At 36.9% G+C, this 20,800-nt stretch overlaps 3 protein-coding genes across 3 annotated transcripts; 1 reads left to right on the top strand and 2 right to left on the bottom strand.

The window, feature by feature from the left end:
- Window positions 1-1,648: 1,648 nt before the first annotated feature.
- LOC130735140 (serine/threonine protein phosphatase 2A regulatory subunit B''beta-like) lies at window positions 1,649-6,803 on the top strand (the record flags this gene model as incomplete). Its single annotated transcript, XM_057587240.1, has 6 exons — window positions 1,649-1,923; window positions 2,812-2,913; window positions 3,045-3,192; window positions 3,384-3,493; window positions 4,660-4,816; window positions 6,450-6,803. Coding segments are annotated over 6 exons (798 nt in total), but the record flags the coding sequence as incomplete, so codon positions are not given.
- A 2,887-nt stretch (window positions 6,804-9,690) lies between these two features.
- LOC130737371 (extensin-2-like) lies at window positions 9,691-13,918 on the bottom strand. Its single transcript, XM_057589115.1, has 3 exons — window positions 12,085-13,918; window positions 10,159-11,705; window positions 9,691-10,064 (listed from the first exon to the last, which is right to left on the bottom strand). The coding sequence occupies exons 1-2, from the start codon at window positions 13,733-13,735 to the stop codon at window positions 10,195-10,197; spliced, it is 3,162 nt and encodes a 1,053-aa protein (XP_057445098.1). The 5' UTR covers window positions 13,736-13,918; the 3' UTR covers window positions 9,691-10,064; window positions 10,159-10,194.
- Window positions 13,919-18,530: 4,612 nt separating this feature from the next.
- Window positions 18,531-20,151, bottom strand: LOC130735139 (uncharacterized). Its single transcript, XM_057587239.1, has 5 exons — window positions 20,128-20,151; window positions 19,525-19,941; window positions 19,304-19,435; window positions 19,030-19,122; window positions 18,531-18,554 (listed from the first exon to the last, which is right to left on the bottom strand). The coding sequence occupies exons 1-5, from the start codon at window positions 20,149-20,151 to the stop codon at window positions 18,531-18,533; spliced, it is 690 nt and encodes a 229-aa protein (XP_057443222.1).
- Between the last annotated feature and the right edge of the window lie 649 nt (window positions 20,152-20,800).

Here is a 20,800-nt window from a genome sequence, read left to right as displayed (position 1 = left end):
TAGCGTGGTAAACCACGCCATGGCTGTGCCTTTGAACGTAGCTGGAAACATCCTGCACTTCACAGCGTCGGAAGCGGCACTGATCACCATCTTTGTATTGAAATATAACAGGTGCTCCTTGGGATCAGCTTTCCCTCTATAGGTTTCAAGGACAATATTCTTCATGTTATCTGGTATGGCAACCTCCTTCACTGCCGCTGAGAACGACTCGAATTCAGCTACAGCCTCCGCTTTGCGCTCCCCTTCATCCTGCTGCTCGGAACGATAATATTCTAGTTGTTCTTGTAAATAATCGTTTCGCTGCCGTATATCGTCAACGCTATGGATCAAGCGCCTCCAATCTGGGTCGGAGATCGGTGCCTGCGGTGCCGGAGTCTCCTCCCCTGAAGCTCCGAGTGAGTGCGCTGGTGATCTCTGCTGCTCTGGTGAAGTTGGCGGAGAAGGTAACGAAGGCGTTGGAGAAAGAGGTGGAGGTGGTGGTGGAGGAGGAGTTAACTGATCGGTTTCTTCACGACGAACTTGCTCGCGTCGCGGCCTGCCTCTCACGCGACGTGGAGGCGAACCGCGCCGCCGCTTCTGATCCTCATCGCGTCTTCGACGACGTGTCTCCATCAATCTTGGTTAGTGAACCGGAGAATTTCAAGCGGAAAACTAAAACTGAAGAAAATTCACACAGAGAATCGAACTTCTCTAAATCCAATCGCGATCCACGTAGTCCGGGAATCAATAGAGAATGTAACTTTCACACTTCATATATGGAGATAAATAGAGAAAAAGATTTATGATGTGTAATCTATATATATTATAAAGCAAAATCACTACAAGAACCTTTTTGCCACGTGTCAACACCACAACGATTATGCTACGAGAGTGAATTTAGGAGATTTCAAACCACGTGTCATTCTCTTACGAAACAGTTATCATTCCTATCCACTAAGTTCCCACCTACTACAAAGATAACTTCTGACTCACTAAAAAATAACTTCTACCATCTAACTTCTCACCCACTCTCATCAAAGATCACATTTATCTTGCTTTGGTTTATAGATGTGATAAATATTGAGCGATCAAACCACTACACCAGAAAAGGGCTTTTACAGCGGTTTAGGTGGCAGACTCTGTAAAAACATAAACACGGAGCGGATGATGGGCTATTACAGCGTTTTATTAAACTAACAGCTGTAAAAGCATTACCTTTTAACAGCGGTTCTCTTAGAAGGCGCTGTAAACACAAAAACACGGAGCGGTAATAGGCTTTTATAGCGGTTTATATACTGAACCGCTGTAAAAAATAGGTTCCACTATTTACAGCGTTTATTAAACTAACCGCTGTAAAATTAACGTAAATAATAAAAATCCAAAATTCAGGTTTCGTGTGGGATCGAACCTAGGTTCCCTTAAGAAAAACACAATAGTCATTCAACTAGGCTAGATTCACTTTATGATAGATTTGTACAATTTATAGTATTAATATAAGATTTAGTTGATTTCTTTAATAAATGGTTCAAATAATGTTCTGTATGGGATTCGAACCCGGGGCACCATAGAAAATATAATGAGTCCTTTCCACTGGGTTGTTACACGGTTTTTGTCAGTGTATTTGTTTTTTAAATATAAGTATTATTTCTTTTATTGATTTTGTAAAATTACATCTGTAACTGCAAACCCTTATTTTTTACCAGTTACATCTTTCACCACTCTGCTACCTCACGACATAATCTCGACCTGCTACTTCTCTCAAAGCCCTCGCCACCTCCTGCCTCCGTCGTCCTTGCCGCCTCTGCCTCTATCCCTTCCGCTGCCGCCGCCGCCTCTGCCTCTCTTTTTTGGGTCACTTCCTGCACGGTTGTTGCCCTGCTCTCATTATCAACCTTCCATTGTTCCTCAATCCTCTCCACAAGCAATTTTCCTCTTCCTCATAAGGTAATACTTTGATCTGATGCTATGATGTTCTTCATTTTTGTAACTGCAGCCTAGGGTCTGAGTTGGTTTTGCTGCTGTTGAAATTTCCTGAAATTTTCTCCATACTCTATGCTATTAATCTTTTGTTTGTTCTATTCACACTGTGTTTGGTTATGAATATCAATTAGGTAGCTTCAATTTTGGCTTTACAGCTAAGAGTATCAGTTCAAATATCAATTAGGTAGCTTCAAATCATTCACTGAAATCTTCTATGTAGGGGGCATGGGGGAAAGTTGCACTAGCATAGGGGTAAATAGCAAAACCACAGACCGGATGGAGGAGGGAGTAGTTTATGCTGTAAGAGATATTGGTTATGAATCATGATGATGAGAAAGGGGACACACACACACACTCAGAAGAGTGAGATAAAGTGTGAGGTTTGAAAGGTGAATAAAGCAATGGATGATAAATATTGAAAGGCTTGGAACCAAGCCTCACTAGCTGCAGAAACAGGGTAGGTTCGGGAAATAAGTGTCGGCAACTTGTTTAACATGTTCTAAGAATATACAAATAAAATAGCAACTGTTTAACTTAAGTGTGTTATGTTGTGTTGTCTTTTCTTGTTCTCTTTGTGGTTGTGGGGTACCAGCACTAGATGATAAAATAATACTAGAGCCTTCAATTATAGGAATTGACAAATTACCTAATTAGATTCCAAGTTCTCCATTATTTTTCTTCACTGCTTTGTGATTTTAGGTGAGTTTTATGGTTATTCATCCTCAAGATTTTGAGTTGTGATTAGGATCATTATTACTGTTAAGTGACTACTTTTTATGTCATAATGAAAAATGAAAAACCTTAAAAACCATCATATTTTGATAGTAATATATAGAATATATTACTTAATAGATCTGCAAATGGTCGTCTTACCCTGAGGGAGCTGAAGCGTGGAAATATAATTGATGCAATGCTGCATGCTGATGATGAAGAAGACATCAACAAGGTTTTGAGGTAGATATATTGTGAAAATGTCATTACCATTAACTTCAAAAAATGATTTTGGTTTCTTATTCAAATGAATTAAATATATTTATATCAAAATGCAGTGATCTTTTATACCTTCCCTTAAATATTGTTTGCAGGAACTTCTCTTACGAGCACTTCTATGTTATATACTGCAAGTTTTGGGAGCTGGATACAGATCACGATTTCTTGATAGACAAAGAGAATCTTATCAGATATGGTAACCATGCGCTCACCTATCGAATTGTCGATAGAATATTTTCTCAGGTTTGTGTGGATATAATATTATGTACTGCTTGTCTTGATATTTGATAAATAGCGGTATTCAGCCACGGACAATCCAAGCCTCCAACCCTGCCCCTTCTAATAGACATACAATGTCTGTACACTTTTTTTTCATGACATATCAGATTATTTGTTGAAGATACTGATTTTGACTCAGTTAAATATAATCACAGGTTGCAAGAAGGTTTACTAGTAAGGTTGAGGGAAAGATGGGTTATGAAGATTTTGTTTATTTCATACTGTCAGAAGAGGATAAATCATCTGAGCCGAGTCTTGAGTATTGGTAACTTTTTCTCATTCATTTTTCCGTTTCATTTGTTATCCTCTCGCCCTTCTTGATAAGATGTCACCGGATTAGTTGATGTCTAAGATGCAAATATAATGATGATTCATTATGTTAACCACGTAGATATCATGTTTTCTTTTGTTAGAATTTAGAAATATAATATAAAACCATTCATATGTTCTTCACTCAACAACCGTAGCTTTTGGGATAGTTTGTTCATGACATGATTTCAGAGCCTCTTTGATAAGTAGTCTAGAGTTTGATCCTTGTTGCCTCCATTATTCTAATAAAAAGTTGAATTTCAGCCCATGGCAGGCAGCCCGCCGCATTCTCCACGCTTCAAGCCTAATGGGCTCTTGTGTGAGGGGGCGTGTTAGAAATATAATATAAAACCATTACCCAATAGCTTAAGCTTTTGGGATAATTGGTTCATGACATATTTGATTTGGATTTTGGACTTCACATATGCATACTCAAGTCTCAAAGGCATGGTGCTGAAACTTCACCTATTCAAAACAGACCAGAGTTTCAATTTTTAGAAATAACAATTTTCTTGTATGATGTACTAAAATTGTTGTTTTTATAACAGTTGTTGAAAGAGACAAAAGTAGGTAACAACAATTTGCATATTATTTTCAGTTTTACCATTGATGAGAAAGTTTTTCATGAATTATTTCCCCTGTTTCCTGTGACTTCAAAGTACAAAATCAAGAAAACATCAAAATAGAAAAACTGTTTTTATATTAGCACGGTATAAACAATCCAACGGAAGAGTTTTATTTTTTCAAATAACTGTTTTTCAAATAGTTCCAAACACATCCAAAGTCTTTCCTTTCAAGGACGGTGATATTGCAAGCTTTGTGTCGTAGGGTATTATACTCAATAGCAGTGTCAAGAAAAGGCACAACTGAGAAATAGGACAGGAATGATGGATTGAATTTTAACTTTGGGCTGGTTGGTACCTGGAATGATTGTAGGGAAATTGCACAATATATTTTTTTGTTTTTGATTTTTTTAAAAAGCTTTCTACCTTTTTTCACTGCCCTTTATTTTTCACCTTGCCCACAAAGCTCACCCTTAGGTCAGCATTTATAAATTGACCTTTGTGGTTGACTCTTATTAGCTATGTCTGACTTTGACTCACTTTAACTTGTCATGGTCAGGTTCAAGTGCATTGATTTGGATGGAAATGGAGTTTTGACACGAAATGAACTGCAATTTTTTTATGAGGAGCAATTGCATCGAATGGAGTGCATGGCTCAAGAACCTGTGCTTTTTGAGGATATATTGTGCCAGATTATTGACATGATTGGACCTGAGGTTTGTCTTTCAATCTTTCTTCAATTGATTGTTTAATCATATTTCATTGTGTTGTCAGGGAGTCACAATAGCTGAAAATTGATGCAATCTAGTGAGCAGTTTATAAAATTGTGTTTTGTCCTGGAGAAATGACAATCCAAGTTGGTGATGTGTATTGATTTTGCAGTCAGCTTTAATTTCATATATAGCTTTTGAAATGTGTACCTTTTCGGTTAAATTATGATCAATATATCTTCTTTTCAGAAGAAAAAAAAAGAAATGTTGATCTTTTGGTTGAAACAGGTGTGGTAATTAATTCAACCAAAAAAAAAACAAATTACAGCGGTTACGTGGAGGAACCGCTTTAATATATATCATCAATTACAGCGGTTACCGGCTGAAACCGCTGTAAAAGAAGACTCAAGTACAGCGGTTCTCTAGAATAACCGCTGTTGTAGGTCTGTATTTACAGCGGTTTTATTAAATCAACCGCTGTAAATAAGCGTCTTTTACAGTGGTTAGAACCGCTGTTAAGGCTTTTACAGCGGTGAGATCTACAGCGGTTTTGGACCACAGAAAACCGCTGTAAAAGGCAATTTTGAACCTCTGTTAAAGACCAATTTTGGTGTAGTGAACTATCCCTTCCTACACCCCACTAACTTCTATGCTTTGTTTTCCACAACACACATTTCTATAAATTTCAACATTTTTACCACTTAATTTCATGTAAGTTCGCATCTCTCATGAACATAATTTAAAATTATAAAAGTTAATAGGAAAATATCCCCTAACTTTAACAAATATTGAAAAACAGTATATTGATATTACAGATTTTAATAGCTAGAAGTGTTGTTATCAAAGACTAAACTTCCCACTCATGTAACTCCCACCATGTCTTTCTTCTTTGAAAACCGCCCACCATGTATAAGCTCCCCATCATGTTCCAAAAACTTATTTTCAACCGTAAAAAAATAATTACTTTCAAAACCATTTCTTCTATAAATTCCTCATGTGTCTTCACAATTCATTCATCACAATTCCATCTAAAAATTATCATGGCTCTTAGTCTTATTGTTGACGATGTCTCTTCCATATCAAAGTAAAAGGATGTGTGGAGGGTTATTGTGAAGGTGGTGCGGAAGAGGTTGACTCAAAGTTTCGATCGTTCAAATCTTCCTAATTCGATGGAGTTGGTTTTAATGGATGCAAATGTCCGATTTCCGTGTTGTTTTAAAATTAATATATCTATACCACTCGACGTTGGTTAAATTTTTTTAAGTCTATTACGTTCACTTACCTGTTTTCAGTCTACAGGGTGACAAGATCCATGGCACAGTGCGAATGACTCATGTTTATAAGTTTAATCCTTTGTTGGTTGAGGGTCGAGTATACATGCTATCATATTTCACTATTGGTGATAACGCTCTTGATATTCGGACATCGTCTCATCCTCACAAGATAGTCTTTGAGCTTGATTCAGTTGTCCTAACCCTAACTGTGTTCCCATCACTAAGAGTCCCTATTAATTTGTTTTTGTTTTTGATATCATGTTCAATGATCCATATCAAACATTGTTAGTCGGTGAGATTTCTAACTAAAATTTTATACATCCGTAAAATTATTTGTGATCTCCCATATTTTGTTTGTCTTGCAGATGTGATAGGGATTCTCACCGGCCATAGCGGCGAGCAGAAATTCGAAAAAAATATCAAGTACAAAAGAGGATTACCTTAGAGATTGGACAAGAAGGGTAATAAGTAGTATTTTTAACAAAAACGCAAAATCTATTGAAATTTAGAATCCATGTCCCAATTATTGTGATAATAATTTTAATCATAAATCTGATGAAAACAGAGTTAGGGTTGAGTCTGCATTTTTTGGACACTACGCCCAGGAGCTACTCTCTACTTTATCTTCACGTGATCTGACCAACACTTTTTATTCCTTCTTCATAAATCAATCATAAGTATTCTGTCTTAAACTTTTGTTACTAGCTGCAAAAACGTCTAAAGAGAAAACTTTTTCATATTATAGATTGTTTTTTATCGCTACACTATCTTGAATAACAACATACATTTTCAACAAAATAACCACCCCACTAACCCCACAACTTAATATTATATATGAAATTTGATTAATAAATAATTAATTTTTATCAAAATAAATATTATATTTTAATTTTTATAATAATAACCACCTCACTAACCCACAGGCCACAACACATATTTCAAACAAAATAACCATCACCCCGCTAAACCTACAACTTTATATCTATATGAATTATATTTAATTTTTTAATAAAAAATAATTATTGTATCAAAATAAATATTAAATCTTAATTTTATTAAAATTACTACCCCACTAATCCATAACGCACATTTTTCGACCAAATAACAACCACCCCACAACCTAATATTCTATCCGATTTTTTTTAATAAAAAATAATTTCTTTTATCAAAATAAATATTATATCTTCTGGAATTTCAGAGACAAGATCCATGTCAAGATCGCTCTCTAAAAGTATCTTTTCCCTTTTTTTTCTTCTACTTTTTTATTGATCTTTCTTCCTTACTAACCGTTTAATTTTCCCTTTCATTCTCGGTAAAAATAAATTAAGATCACATTTTTACAGTGTTCTATTATTTGTTTCTCATTCCAACAAGATGATATTTTATTCTCGATTCTCTATGATTCTTAAATGATCTTTTGATTTGTCTTTCGTACATGTCATTTCAATCGTTTCCACCTGACGAGAGTAAACACTAAGCTACCGGGAGAACTACCAAAGTAAAGGGTATCGGTAGAACGGGGATTTCAAAGATGATGTTTCTGATAGGTTTCAAAATTTATGCGGGTCCTTCTTCTTTGAAATAGTTGATCCAGTCAAAGAAGTTGACGTTTCCATATGAGAATGAAAAAGAAAGATCACAATACTTTTAAGAGCTCTAACAGTGGATTCAAATTCCGTCATCCCAAGTGTAAGAAAAAAGGGTCTAATGTTTATATTGTTGAAGAGATTGGTAGGCTCGGATTTGATCTCAAATTTAGTTATTATTTTGTAACAAAATGGTGAAAAATCAATCATTACACGTTCATCCTTTTACATAGTGGAACCAAGATCCAATATAAATGAACTACAATTTTTTTATTCAAAGTAGCCAATGTTATAAATATAGGAAATTATTTTATTTCAATGCCCATTGAAACTCAATTTTGTTTATTATCATATAAATCTAATATGTACAAATCGATGTACTTGCAGCTTCCTGAGCACAAAACTTGGATTCCCTAGATGGTCAATATTGAAGATTTTTATCAACATATTCATCTACTCATCAGACTTATAATCATATATTATATAGGGTAGCTGCCTGAATTTAATATTATATCATTTATTAATTGTTGTTGTTTGTTTGTTTATCTGTGTTGAAATCTTCAATTTATAATATTTTGTCATTGATATATTACAATCATGAAAGTCTTAACTTTATTTTCGTGCAACCACTTTTTCTTTAATATCAATAATCATGGGCAAAATCCGAAAATATAAACCTACCGTGCAATGCACGGGGAAACACACTAGTATGATTAAAAAATAAGAGACTTGTAAAAAAAAAAAAATAAGAGACTTAAAAAAAAGAGGAAAACAAAAAATGAAAGAAAATGAGATTATTTAGGTGAAAGTGGACTATTATTTATCGTGTGCCTTTTCTCTTGAGTTTAATTTTGATGCACCGACGGTGTATTTTTTACACCGTCTACTAATCAGATTTCAAGGATGTGACATGTCAATTAAAAAAATTAAATGAAAAGAGAGATTTTCTCACATTCTTGAAATCTGATTGGTTGACGGTGTAAAAAAACTTTACAGCATCGGTGCATCAAACTTTTTTTTCTTTTCTCTTTTCCCTCTCTTCATTTGCACGAAATATTTCAAAAGCCAAAATCCCTTTTCCCCGAAATCCAGAAATGCCCTCTCTCCCTTTTCCCCGAAGTTCTGTCTCTGCTATTGATCAACGGCCATTTCACTCCGGCCCCGTTGTAACTGTTGATATTCGTGTTGAAGAGTTTTAACGACGATGACAACATGTTTCTCTCGCTCTAAAGGCATCTTCTAAGCCCTATTTATTCTTGTGTTAGTTAGTTACCTGCAATTTGTTTGTCATAATAATTTATTGGTACTTTTTTATAGGTTCAAAGAAAATGTTTGGTCTATCTTGAATTTGTAGATTGATTCTTTAGGTTTTGATAGCGGTGATTATTAGAACTAGACCTGTAATATTGGGCTTACAGTGATATAATGAATTTTTAGCTTTTAATTTGAAGTGTATGTGTTGTGAATTTATGGTTTCATTTCAAATGTTGGAAATCTTTAAAAAGTACCGCATTACATTTTACTTTTAATATTGGGCTTGTTGCATATTTCATTAGCATAATGATTATGACTTTGGGATGGCTGGAAATGTATGCTTTTGGGACTAAAAATTGGCATAATGCGTCCCAATACTGATGATGCTTATTTTTTTTTAGATAACAATTATTATGCGTTATTATCTTGCAGCCTCAAGGACTGGTTCTTAGCAGTTGTCTATTACAGGATTCATTGGCCCTGGTATGGATGTTTTAATTTGTACTTTTCATACTGTTTATAAGAAGCTAGTTAGAAAAAATGATACACAAACTAGTTCTAGAGAGCCTGCGTCTGATATGTAATTTGTGTGTAAGCTTCGGAGAGCCTGTATGTATCTGTTTTAAAGTTGATTGTTGCTGAATTGAAATGTGTACCATGCATCTTTTCTATGTATTGTTTGGACGCTTTTTATCTGTTCTGACAACATTTTGAAATTGAATAAAAACACTTGAATGAATATTGTTGTTGGAAAACAATGAACTAATTTAAGAACAGAAATTGAATACATCTCTTTATTACTAACAGTCTTGTTACAAACACAACAGGGTACAAACATGAAAATCCCCCAATAAATAGAAAACAATCATACAGGATTGTATATAATATTATATGCACAAATAAATTAGAAAGATCAACATTTCAAATCTCGCTTCCCAGTGTTGATTGGACCATCCCTTGAAAACCTTAAGATTAGGAAGTGCAAGATGGCCATCAATGAAATAAAATCAACCTCGTCTGACTCAGAAATGGTGTAGCTCATAGATGAAACATTTTTATTAAATGAATATAGAAAGGAAGCTAGATGGTCCACTTCGCTCCAAATAGAACTTGGCTTTATTCCGGGATGAAAACTGGAATCTGGAAAGAAATAGAAACATCCATTAATGATTTTTATACATACAGTGAAGTTATGTGTTGTGTGGGTGAGAATGTATAGACAATAATTACATACCTGATTTATCACAAATGGGGCATCCGCATTTTAGGCTTAATTGTACACGGGTGGTGGTGGTGAAGCATAGATGTAAACTGGTGGTGGAGGAGACTTTGTTGGTGGGGGAGGTGATTTGTAAATGTATGGTGGAGGGGGAGATGGTGAAGGTGGGGGTGGACTTATGTAGTGGTAAGGAGGTGGAGGAGATGGCGATGGTGGTGGAGGGGACTTGTAGTAGTAGGGAGGATGAGAAACGGGAGATGGTGGAGGAGGACTCTTGTAATAGTACGGAGGTGGAGGTGATGGGGAAGGTGGTGGTGGTGATTTGTAGTAGTATGGAGGTGGTGGAGATGGTGATGGTGGAGGTGGAGATTTATAGTAGTAGGGGGGAGGAGGAGAGGGAGATGGTGGAGGGGGACTCTTGTAATAGTATGGAGGTGGAGGTGATGGGGATGGTGGTGGGGGAGATTTATAATAGTATGGAGGGGGAGGAGATGGTGATGGTGGTGGTGGTGACTTATAGTAGTATGGAGGGTGTGATATTTCTTTGGGTGGAGGAGGAGACTTATAATAGTAAGGCGGAGGTGGGGATAGTGATGGTGGAGGTGGTGACTTATAATAATATGGTGGAGGCGGGGATGGTGATGGTGGGGGTGGTGACTTATAGTAGTATGGAGGGTGTGATATTTCTTTAGGTGGAGGAGGAGATTTGTAATAGTAAGGTGGAGGTGGTGATGAAGATGGGGGAGGCGGTGATTTGTAGTAGTATGGTGGAGGAGGGGAAGGTGATGGTGGGGGAGGTGACTTGTAGTAGTATGGAGGGTGTGATATTTCTTTAGGTGGAGGAGGAGATTTGTAATAGTAGGGTGGAGGTGGTGATGGTGATGGTGGAGGTGGTGACTTATAGTAGTATGGAGGGTGTGATATTTCTTTAGGTGGAGGGGGAGATTTGTAATAGTAAGGTGGAGGAGGGGATGGTGATGGCGGGGGTGGTGACTTATAGTTGTATGGAGGGTGTGATATTTCTTTAGGTGGAGGAGGAGATTTGTAATAATAAGGTGGAGGTGGTGATGGTGATGGTGGAGGTGGTGACTTATAGTAATATGGTGGTTTAGATACTGGTGATGGTGGAGGTGGTGACTTGTAATAATAAGGAGGTGATGATGATTTGATTGGAGGAGGAGGTGACTTATAGTAATATGGAGGAGAGTAATAATGGACTGGTGGTGGTGGTGACTTATAGTAGTAAGGAGTTGGAGAAGGCTTGGTCTTTTCACATTCTTTAAAATGCTTCTTTGATGCATAAGCAAATGGCTTTGCCTTGAGCACAACTTCATACTTGTCCTTGGATTTCACGTGCAAGTCGGTTCCCACATTCAGTTTAGTAGGTATGTCAAAGGGTGAGTGTTTAGGTGGAGCATAAAGCACAACCTTGCATACTGTGGGGCCATATTTGACATAGTCAAAGTCCTTAACTGTGATGCTGTACTTGCCATTGCTTTTCGTTTTACCATAGGCTTTGATGATATTCTTCCCAGCTTTGCATTTCACCTCAACAGTGGCACCTGCCCCATAAAAAAATTAATTGCAATTTTAAGCAGAAATAAAGTGGAAGAAACATATTATACAAGACAACATTGGTACTTAAGATCACCTACTTTACCTTTCCTTGTCATTCAACATATTGATATTAGGCAGGGTTATTAAAACTTAACGGGTTTGTTTCAAGATTTGAGTTTTCTACAGTGAGAATCATAAATTACATAAAATAAAATATAGTTTATGGTTATTGTTTGGTCAAATTAAAGATTTAGAGTTCGATAAAATGTGTATATAATATATATATATGTGTGTGTGTGTGTGTGTGTGTGTGTGTGTGTGTGTGTGTGTGTGTAAAAGATAATATATTGTAGTCCTAAGCACATGTAATTGAATGCAACATACCTTTGAGGTGTTTCTTCACATGAGACTTTTCAGGATACTCCCAGTCATAACACCTGTAGCTGTACACTTTACCAACAACCTTCACAATCAATGTGTGGTGGTAGGGATGTGGGTGAGGATACACAACAGGTGGAGGAGGGGAATTGTAATAATATGGTGGTGAATGATACTTGGGTGGTGGTGGAGACTTGTAGTAGTATGGTGAATGGGGTACAGGTGATGGAGGAGGAGGAGACTTGTAGTCGTAGGGTGTTGGAGAAGATGGTGAAGGTGGTGGTGGAGACTTGTAGTAGTATGGAGGGTGTGATATCTCTTTAGGTGGAGGGGGAGATTTATAGTAGTAAGGTGGAGGTGGTGATGGTGATGGTGGGGGTGGGGATTTATAGTAGTATGGAGGGTGTGATATTTCTTTAGGTGGAGGAGGAGATTTGTAATAGTATGGTGGAGGAGGGGATGGTGATGGTGGTGGTGGTGACTTATAGTAGTATGGAGGGTGAGATATTTGTTTAGGTGGTGGTGGAGACTTGTAATAGTATGGTGGAGGTGGTGATGGTGAGGGAGGTGGGGGAGATTTGTAGTAGTATGGAGGGTGTGATATTTCTTTAGGTGGAGGGGGAGACTTGTAATAGTAAGGTGGAGGTGGTGATGGTGAGGGAGGTGGAGGAGATTTGTAGTAGTATGGAGGATGTGATATTTCTTTAGGTGGTGGGGGAGATTTATAATAGTAAGGTGGTGGAGGGGATGGTGATGGTGGAGGTGGTGATTTATAGTAGTATGGAGGGTTTGATATTTCTTTTGGTGGTGGTGGAGACTTGTAGAAGTAAGGTGGGGGAGGGGAGGGTGAGGGAGGTGGGGGAGATTTGTAGTAGTATGGAGGTGGAGGTGAGGGAGAGGGTGGTGGAGGAGATTTGTAGTTGTAAGGAGGTGGAGGTGAGGGAGAGGGTGGTGGAGGAGACTTGTAATAGTATGGAGGAGCCGTGTGTTCATATGGAGGTGGAGGTGGTGGTGACTTGTACAAGTAAGGAGGTGGGGGTGATGGTGAAGGAGGTGGTGGTGACTTGTACTTGTAAGTCGGAGCCTTATGCTCATATGGTGGAGGTGGTGGAGACTTGTAAATGTATGGGGGTGGAGGTGATGGTGAAGGAGGGGGTGGAGACTTGTAAATGTAGGGGGGTGGAGGTGATGGTGAAGGAGGTGGTGGTGACTTGTACTCATAAGTTGGAGCCTTGTGCTCAATTGGTGGTGGTGGTGGAGACTTGTAAATGTATGGGGGTGGAGGTGATGGTGAAGGAGGGGGTGGAGACTTGTAAATGTAAGGGGGTGGAGGTGATGGTGAAGGAGGTGGTGGTGACTTGTAAATGTAAGGGGGTGGAGGTGATGGTGAAGGAGGTGGTGGTGACTTGTACTCATAAGTTGGAGCCTTGTGTTCAATTGGTGGTGGTGGTGGTGGTGACTTGTAGATGTATGGAGGTGGTGGTGAAGGAGACGGTGGCGGAGGTGACTTGTACTCATATGGTGGTGGTGGAGAGGAGTAAATATAACTATCAGCAGCTACAGAAATCACAGTTGTAGAAATGAAAATAATAGCCAATGCCATGGCCATTTGAGGCCGGAGGCGACCCCTTAAGGGGTTTCTGGCCCTACCAGTCATGGGTGGAAGGAGAAAACTGGCTACCTCTGCCAATGCTTCTGATACTTAGATCCCCACTTGGTATTCTTAGAAGAGGGAGGATTCAGAGAAGGTGATGAAAAGAGAGGGTGAAGGGGTTTGGTGATGACTGACAAAAGCTGCATGTACTACTTATAGTGAGAGTGAGTTGTTAAGGAGGAGCTGTCATGAGAGACCAATTTAAAATTCTCAGTGTCAATTTGATTTAAATGGTTTAGAATAAGTTTCCCCAGCCGGTCAGTTCTTTCCCATTTAATTTCTTTTTCTCCAAACGGCCACAACTGGTCTTATTTTAATTTCCAACCACTGATTAAAATATATATATATATATATATATATATATATATCAGCATCTTGTTGTGAATGATTATAGGAGTATTGAAGAGAAGACATGGTAATTAATGTCCTATTCTTTTTTAACTCCAAAATGCTGTACTCATGTTCTTTCCTATTGTTTTAGAGGGAAGGGAAACATGAATAGTGTATTTTGCTTCACTGATCCTTGAGTAGTCATTATTCTTGTTCTAGTCCTCGATGGCTGCTATTGCAAGCTTTAGATCAAATCCTTTTTTGTTTAGGCGTGAAAATATTTGACCTTTTCATTATTTCTTTCTATGCTTTTTGAACATGAGCGTTTGGCTGGTTTTCATAAAGAATAATCATTGCTACTGCTCTACGTGTCTGTGGGGTTTAGATCAAATAAAATTACCCTAAAGGTATCCATGATAGCATACTCTTAAGCAGCCTAAATACGGACAATAAGATTAGGTAGGCAAGATTATTATTATTTTTTTTTGTGTGTATATCACACAAGGTCGGTCCGCGGCCCCTGTATGTCGAAGGTGTCCTTGGGATAATCTTGTAGTTCCTACGGGGTGGAGACGATGAGATCGGTTCATAGGTTTTCGTTCCTTTTGCCTTATTTTGCTCAAAGGTTGAAGGGAGATAGTGCATCAAGTTGTTCACAAAGGCCAGCTTGATCTTCTTCCCCTGGATCCGGGATGAGGAAACTCTAGGAGAGCCATCGACTCCAACTATCGTTCATCCATGTGCGATCATGTTCGAGTCAGTAACATCCACATTATAGTTGTGCTAGATTTGGGATTATTTTCATTCATAAGACTTAAACTTAAGAAAAATTAGATGTGTGCTACTTGAACCAATCATCTGTTGGTCCAAGATATTATTATAGTCTTAAGCAGCCTATATACGTACTATATGTGGGGAAGGAGATAGAATGAGAAGTTTCTATGCGAAGAGTAGAAGTTTATCTCCACTTTTGTTCACCTACCAGTACTTTTTTCTTCTCATTTCTTTCAGTTAAGAATTTTCCTTGTCATGTGAATTCTCAATAATGACCCATATGATGTTCTCAACACCCGGATGAAGTGCACATTGCAACCTTAATTTGAGGAACACAATTTAGTAATTTAGAAATTAATTTCCTTTCATGCAAGAAACAATAATTGGAGTTATTGGATCCTAAATTTTAGTGTTTTCTTATGTATATAGAATACTACATTACTTAAGAAATTCATAGGCCATTAAGCTTTTCAAAATGATTCTATGTTCGTGGGTATGGAAATGTACATGGATTCAGCTTCATTTTTGTTGGAAGCTAGTTCCTGAATTCACTACTGTCAAGGTTATCTAGTTGGCTGATCAACATCAGATAGTTCAAATTTCAAGAGTTCGATTGCACATTTAAAATGAATTTTAAAATCTGCCATGAATTTTTAGTTGGGCAACTAAGGAGCCCTAATTGCAATGAATTTGGGAAATTTCAACTTCAGGAAAATCAATTATTGAACACTTCAGAGAATTGAAATCCCAAAATATTTATTTGGTCAAGGCATAGAGCTCCAAGCAGTTCTTTAAGTAACACATGAACCAATTATTCCAAAAAAAAATTAAAACATGCACACATATGGTAGATTTATTCCAATGTCAAATGTTTGAGTAATTACAGTAACATGTATAGAAGAATATTCCATATATGAAATAAGCAGGCAGAGTCAATACATTTGATATGTGACATATTGTCTAGAGTTAAACTGGGATTTCATTTAATATGTCTCTTAATATGTTCCTTTTCTTGATGAACTTCAGGGGAGCTTAAATTTAATTGTCTTTGCTCGTTGTTCAGTTCTTTTTTAATTTGTCAAACTGTCATCTTCTAACATAAAATTATGTCATCATTGTACTCTTTCTTATTTTTTGTTGGTCAACATCATTGTACTCTTTGAAAATTATGTTTGTTGCAGTTCAATAATGTAATATAATTGGACAACTAAGATTTTTGCCAATAAAATAGTCCAGAGTCCAGGTGGAGAACATTTCTCTCATGTTCTGGAAAAATTTAATTGTTGAAAAGTCAATTTCCCTGATTAAAATTGCCAGTGTCAATTGCCTGTTTCTTTTCATTTTTAATAGAATACTGATATAAGTTAACTCTGTTATAACATTATTTTCTCTTAGTAATTTTTGTTAAGGTATTTTTTCAATTAACTGAGAAAAAAGAGACATAGAAAAGAACAGAATTTGTTTGCTAACATTTCTTTGTAATCATTTCATTTCTTGAAGAAAAAATGGCACCATCATCAGATTTGATGTAAATTTGGTTCAACATTTCTTTTTATGAACTATTTTGAAGCCTAAGCTGGCAGTTAATTCCATTCTAAATATACATTCCCCATTGGTCAAAATTGCCATATAATGTGTGTATTAATTTTGCCCCCATGTGAACCTACCATTACTTATGTTTCTTAGAGCCATCGTGCAACCCTCTGATTAATTTTTAATGTTTGTCAATGCCGTGTGATACATAACATGTCTGAATTGAGGTGCAAGTAGAACATCAAAATCGTGATAGTTGTTCAGTTTAAAGAAAAATAATTCATCTTCATTTGATTGGATAATTTCAAACTCACTTTTTTAAAAGATAGTAGCTTTTAAACATTTGGATATAGTTTCCATCATGAAATGTAGCAGCCATGAAGGTGGGGGACAGTAAATTTGGAAAGAGAATCATATGATAGAGGAAACTTGAGTACCTTTGGATTCTTATAATGTAGGAAAGTTAAGAGTAAATCACGACGAAAAATCAAAATCAAATAAAGACTTTTCCTTTCCAGCAGGTAATTATGTTAAAGTCATTTAGTGGACCACTCTAATAGCCACTTTTGTCCTCCAATTTCTTGGGTTTAGGTGTAGTGGTCAGGTTGTTAAATTCTGCAGATTGAAGTTATCCTCATTTAATTCTAAGTACAATTATTCCCCTACATATTATGTTATTCTCCTAGTGTATGAGGTAAGTTATAGACTTCTCTAGTAACATTCAGACAATTCTGACTTTTGTGCTTTTGATGCCAAAATAATTTATTGAATGGCAATTTGATTCATGTAACGAATGATCCTCATAGATTTGCGTAATTATTCTTGCACATACTTCTAACTCTTATCGTGAAGAATTATAAAATTTAGGTAACATGGGGAGGGTGAAATGAAATTGAAAGATCAAATCAACATATATGATATCATCATTATATTTATCATGCATTACTTTTGTTAATCGTGTCTATTGCAAGAGATCAATTGACTAAGTGTTGAGTTTATGAGTTTTATCTCCGATATAATCTTCAATTAGTTCATTCTCAGATAGTGTGAATTTTCACAATTAATTTCTCAACAATTCACATTAACTTTCTCTTTTATCTCATTCTCATCTACTTCTTCTCTTCCTATATATTTATTCTTTTTCTATGCATCACTAATTATATCTACATTTCTCTCTTATCTCCATCTCGTGTGCGGCCTTGTTTGTGGGTGGAATTGGGGTTTTTCTGTATAAAAACTTTCAAATACAGCTCAATCATTACATTTGACTTTCTTTGATCTTTAAATTATTAAACTTGGAATTAATCTAGGCTTGTAAACGAAGCATGTGCATATCCAAATTTCAAGGCTTGTTAATTAGCTGTAGCTGATTTCGCCAGAAAAATTAAACTTTAATCCAAAAATAAAAAATCAAACTTGGCAAGCGATGACAATATTGTTCATCTATCATGAAGGGACATGGAAATGTACTTTATGGATTCCAGCGAAATGAAAAAGAAGGTGCATGTTGATAAGAAATGGATATTGACTCAAATAGAAAAAGAATCAAATGTGTAAAAGAAAAAAAGCAATGCTATTAAAGGCCATGTGATCAAATTTACCACATAATTGAGATGGGGTGAATAAAAATATACCTATAGAGATACTCGATTTGAGAAAATTTTCAAAATTGTTCTTTTTGGTATTTCTAATCTAATATCCAAAGACTCGAAATGACAAAAATGAGATAGTAATTGGAAATTTGTTTCTCAAATTGAAAATGTAATTCATGCATGTGGTGATGGCCGGCGGCATTCCTTTACAGATCTACCGGACAATGTGTACAAATTTGTTGATTCTTTGTCGAATATGTACAGATTTTAGTGCTTTGTACGCATCTAGGAAATGGTTCAATGTGATTACTTTTTATATTCCTCTTTATAGTTCTTGATCTACACTATCACATGATCTAAAGTCGAGTGTGTGATAATTCTTTTAATATTTTACATCCCTTCATACAAACTTATATGAAAATTAAGAAGTATCTCTCTTCAGAAAAGAAGAGAGAGCGGGGCCTAGCCCCTCCTTATAAAAGAAAAAAAAAAGAGAGAGAACAGAGTGGAGAAGAGACTAAATCTTTGATTATATATTGCATGAAGTAGGATGTTAAAATTACCCACATTCATAAATACTCGCAGGTAAAAACCTGTTATGGTAAAAAGATAAAAAATTGAAACATGCTATGAGTAAAATTATCCGCACTTACGGGTACCAACATATTTATTTAATGGATATTTTCACTATCTATTTATTAATGAGCACGGGTACATATATTGATGTATCTACGCTCATAGATACTCACTTGATATATATAATATTATGAGAATTGTTATTCAGACCCCCCACCCCTATTTAGACCGAAGGAAATTTTTGAAACCCGAAAGTACCCATTTCGAACGCACCCTTGTAGTGCGTTTCCCTCGCACCTGCCCACTGAGCGACGTAGACGCTCTTTCAATATGTGTTGCAGGCGCATGTTGAAGGTGCGATTAATTAGGGTCAGAGTTGATGTCCCAGTGTCTGACTATACATAGGAGAGGCACATATGCGCCCTTAGTGAAGTGCGTTAGTCGCGCAGTTACAAAGAGCGCGATATGAGTCGCTGTTTTCAAATGCGTTACCATCGCACCCTGAGCGTGCATGGTGGACGCAGTTCCGTAGTGCGAGTTTTTGCAGAAATTTGATAGAGACAGGAACTCCAACAGAAACATAAACTACTTTAACACAACAGAAACATAAACTAAGATTATATTACATCTGTCATTGATACATTAAAAAACTTCAAGTTAATTCTTACAGTATAATCTGTCATTGATACATTACAACTAATATGAAAATTTGGAAACTAATCTTCAGCGAGATTTATGATTCCTCCATCGACCTTATGCATGTTGCCTCTCGGGAGAGTTTGTTGAATAGGATCATGCGATCCAGGTATGGTAGCTGCCAACCACGAGCTTCAACAGTACAATGATAAATCCATTGTGGATTAACCGTTGGCAAAGGAAAGTCAGTTGAAATAAGCACCTACATAATGATCAATTATATTGTTAAGTATCTCATAAAGTTCATGTAATGTAAGGTAAATTCATACTAAATGTAATATTGATCAGTACCTTCACCCAGTGGTTGTTGTTGACAAAGAGTAAACATATAATCTGGTGCTCTGATGGATGTAGCACTGGACCGGTGAGAGGGAAGTAGGTGGCGCCCCCCCGATTCGACAAGGTCACGAACACAACCTGGTACATCGTAGCAACAATGTGGCCCATATCCGGCACGGATAACCACTTCTCCTCCGTTGCAAACTCATTTGGAGCAAGATGCAAGGCTTGTAGTACTTTTTCGTAATGTTTGTCGGTGCCATACATACCATGATAAATACATTGCCGTAATGTAAGCTCCTTTATCATGTCTTCTCGGACCTGCTTCCAATTTTGTTCTCCCTTACCCATCAAGGAAAAAATGCATCTATATCCACAATTGTCATCATCTTCAACATTGTGAATATCAATGACTCTGGGAGACTCATCCTGAAATGCAAAAGAAAATATGCAAATTGTTTACTGTTTCTGTAACAGGCCAGAAATGTTTTAATCGCAAGTTGCAAGCGCGTCACACACGCATCTTATAAGTGCGACAGAGATGCGGTTAAACAATGCGTCTGGATAAATATAATAGATAAACGCACTATCAGTGTGCGTCTCTGTCGCACTCACAGGGTGCGAAACGGACGCAAACATAGAGTACGGTGCTCATGCTTAATGAGAGTGCGATAGATCTAGATCGGGATTAGAGTGCAGTACCTTCACAGATGACGACGGCAACGAGGTAGGAGAAGTCGGCTGACAACGACGACGGCGGTGGCGACGTTGGTGATGGTGTTGGGTGAGGACGACGGCGACGGTGGCGTGGGTGGTGGAGGCGGTGGCCGGCAACAATGTGGGAAGTAGAGAGTGGGTTTGGAAGAAGAAAGAGTATGTGGTGAGAGGGGGTGAGGGGGGGGTTCAACAAAGCATTAGGAAGAAGGTGAGGATGGAGGGAGGGGTATTTTTCAAATTTTATTTTTCATTTAGGGTATTTTAGACATTTTCCATATTTTTGGGGGTCTAAATAGGGTGGGGGTCTGAATAACAATTCCCTAATATTATATATATATTAACTCTAATCTCTAATGACTTTGGGTTGGGGATATAGTTCTCTTTCAAGTAAATTTGTAAATGATAATGGTAAAAAAAAGCATTTAGACCCAAAAAATTAAGAAGGAAGAAAAGAAGTATTCACCTTCACGCTTGGACTGTAAAGTTTTAATCTTGAATTTAATTTTTAATATTTTTCACTTAAACAAATATATGTTAATCCATATATGTTCATGGACCCATGAATATCCGT

The sequence above is a fragment of the Lotus japonicus genome, chromosome 2 (genome assembly GCF_012489685.1).
Source record: "Lotus japonicus ecotype B-129 chromosome 2, LjGifu_v1.2".
Classification (NCBI taxonomy): Eukaryota; Viridiplantae; Streptophyta; class Magnoliopsida; order Fabales; family Fabaceae; genus Lotus; species Lotus japonicus.
The sequence above is the reverse complement of the archived record's forward strand: the minus strand, read 5'-3'. Positions and strand labels throughout refer to the sequence as shown.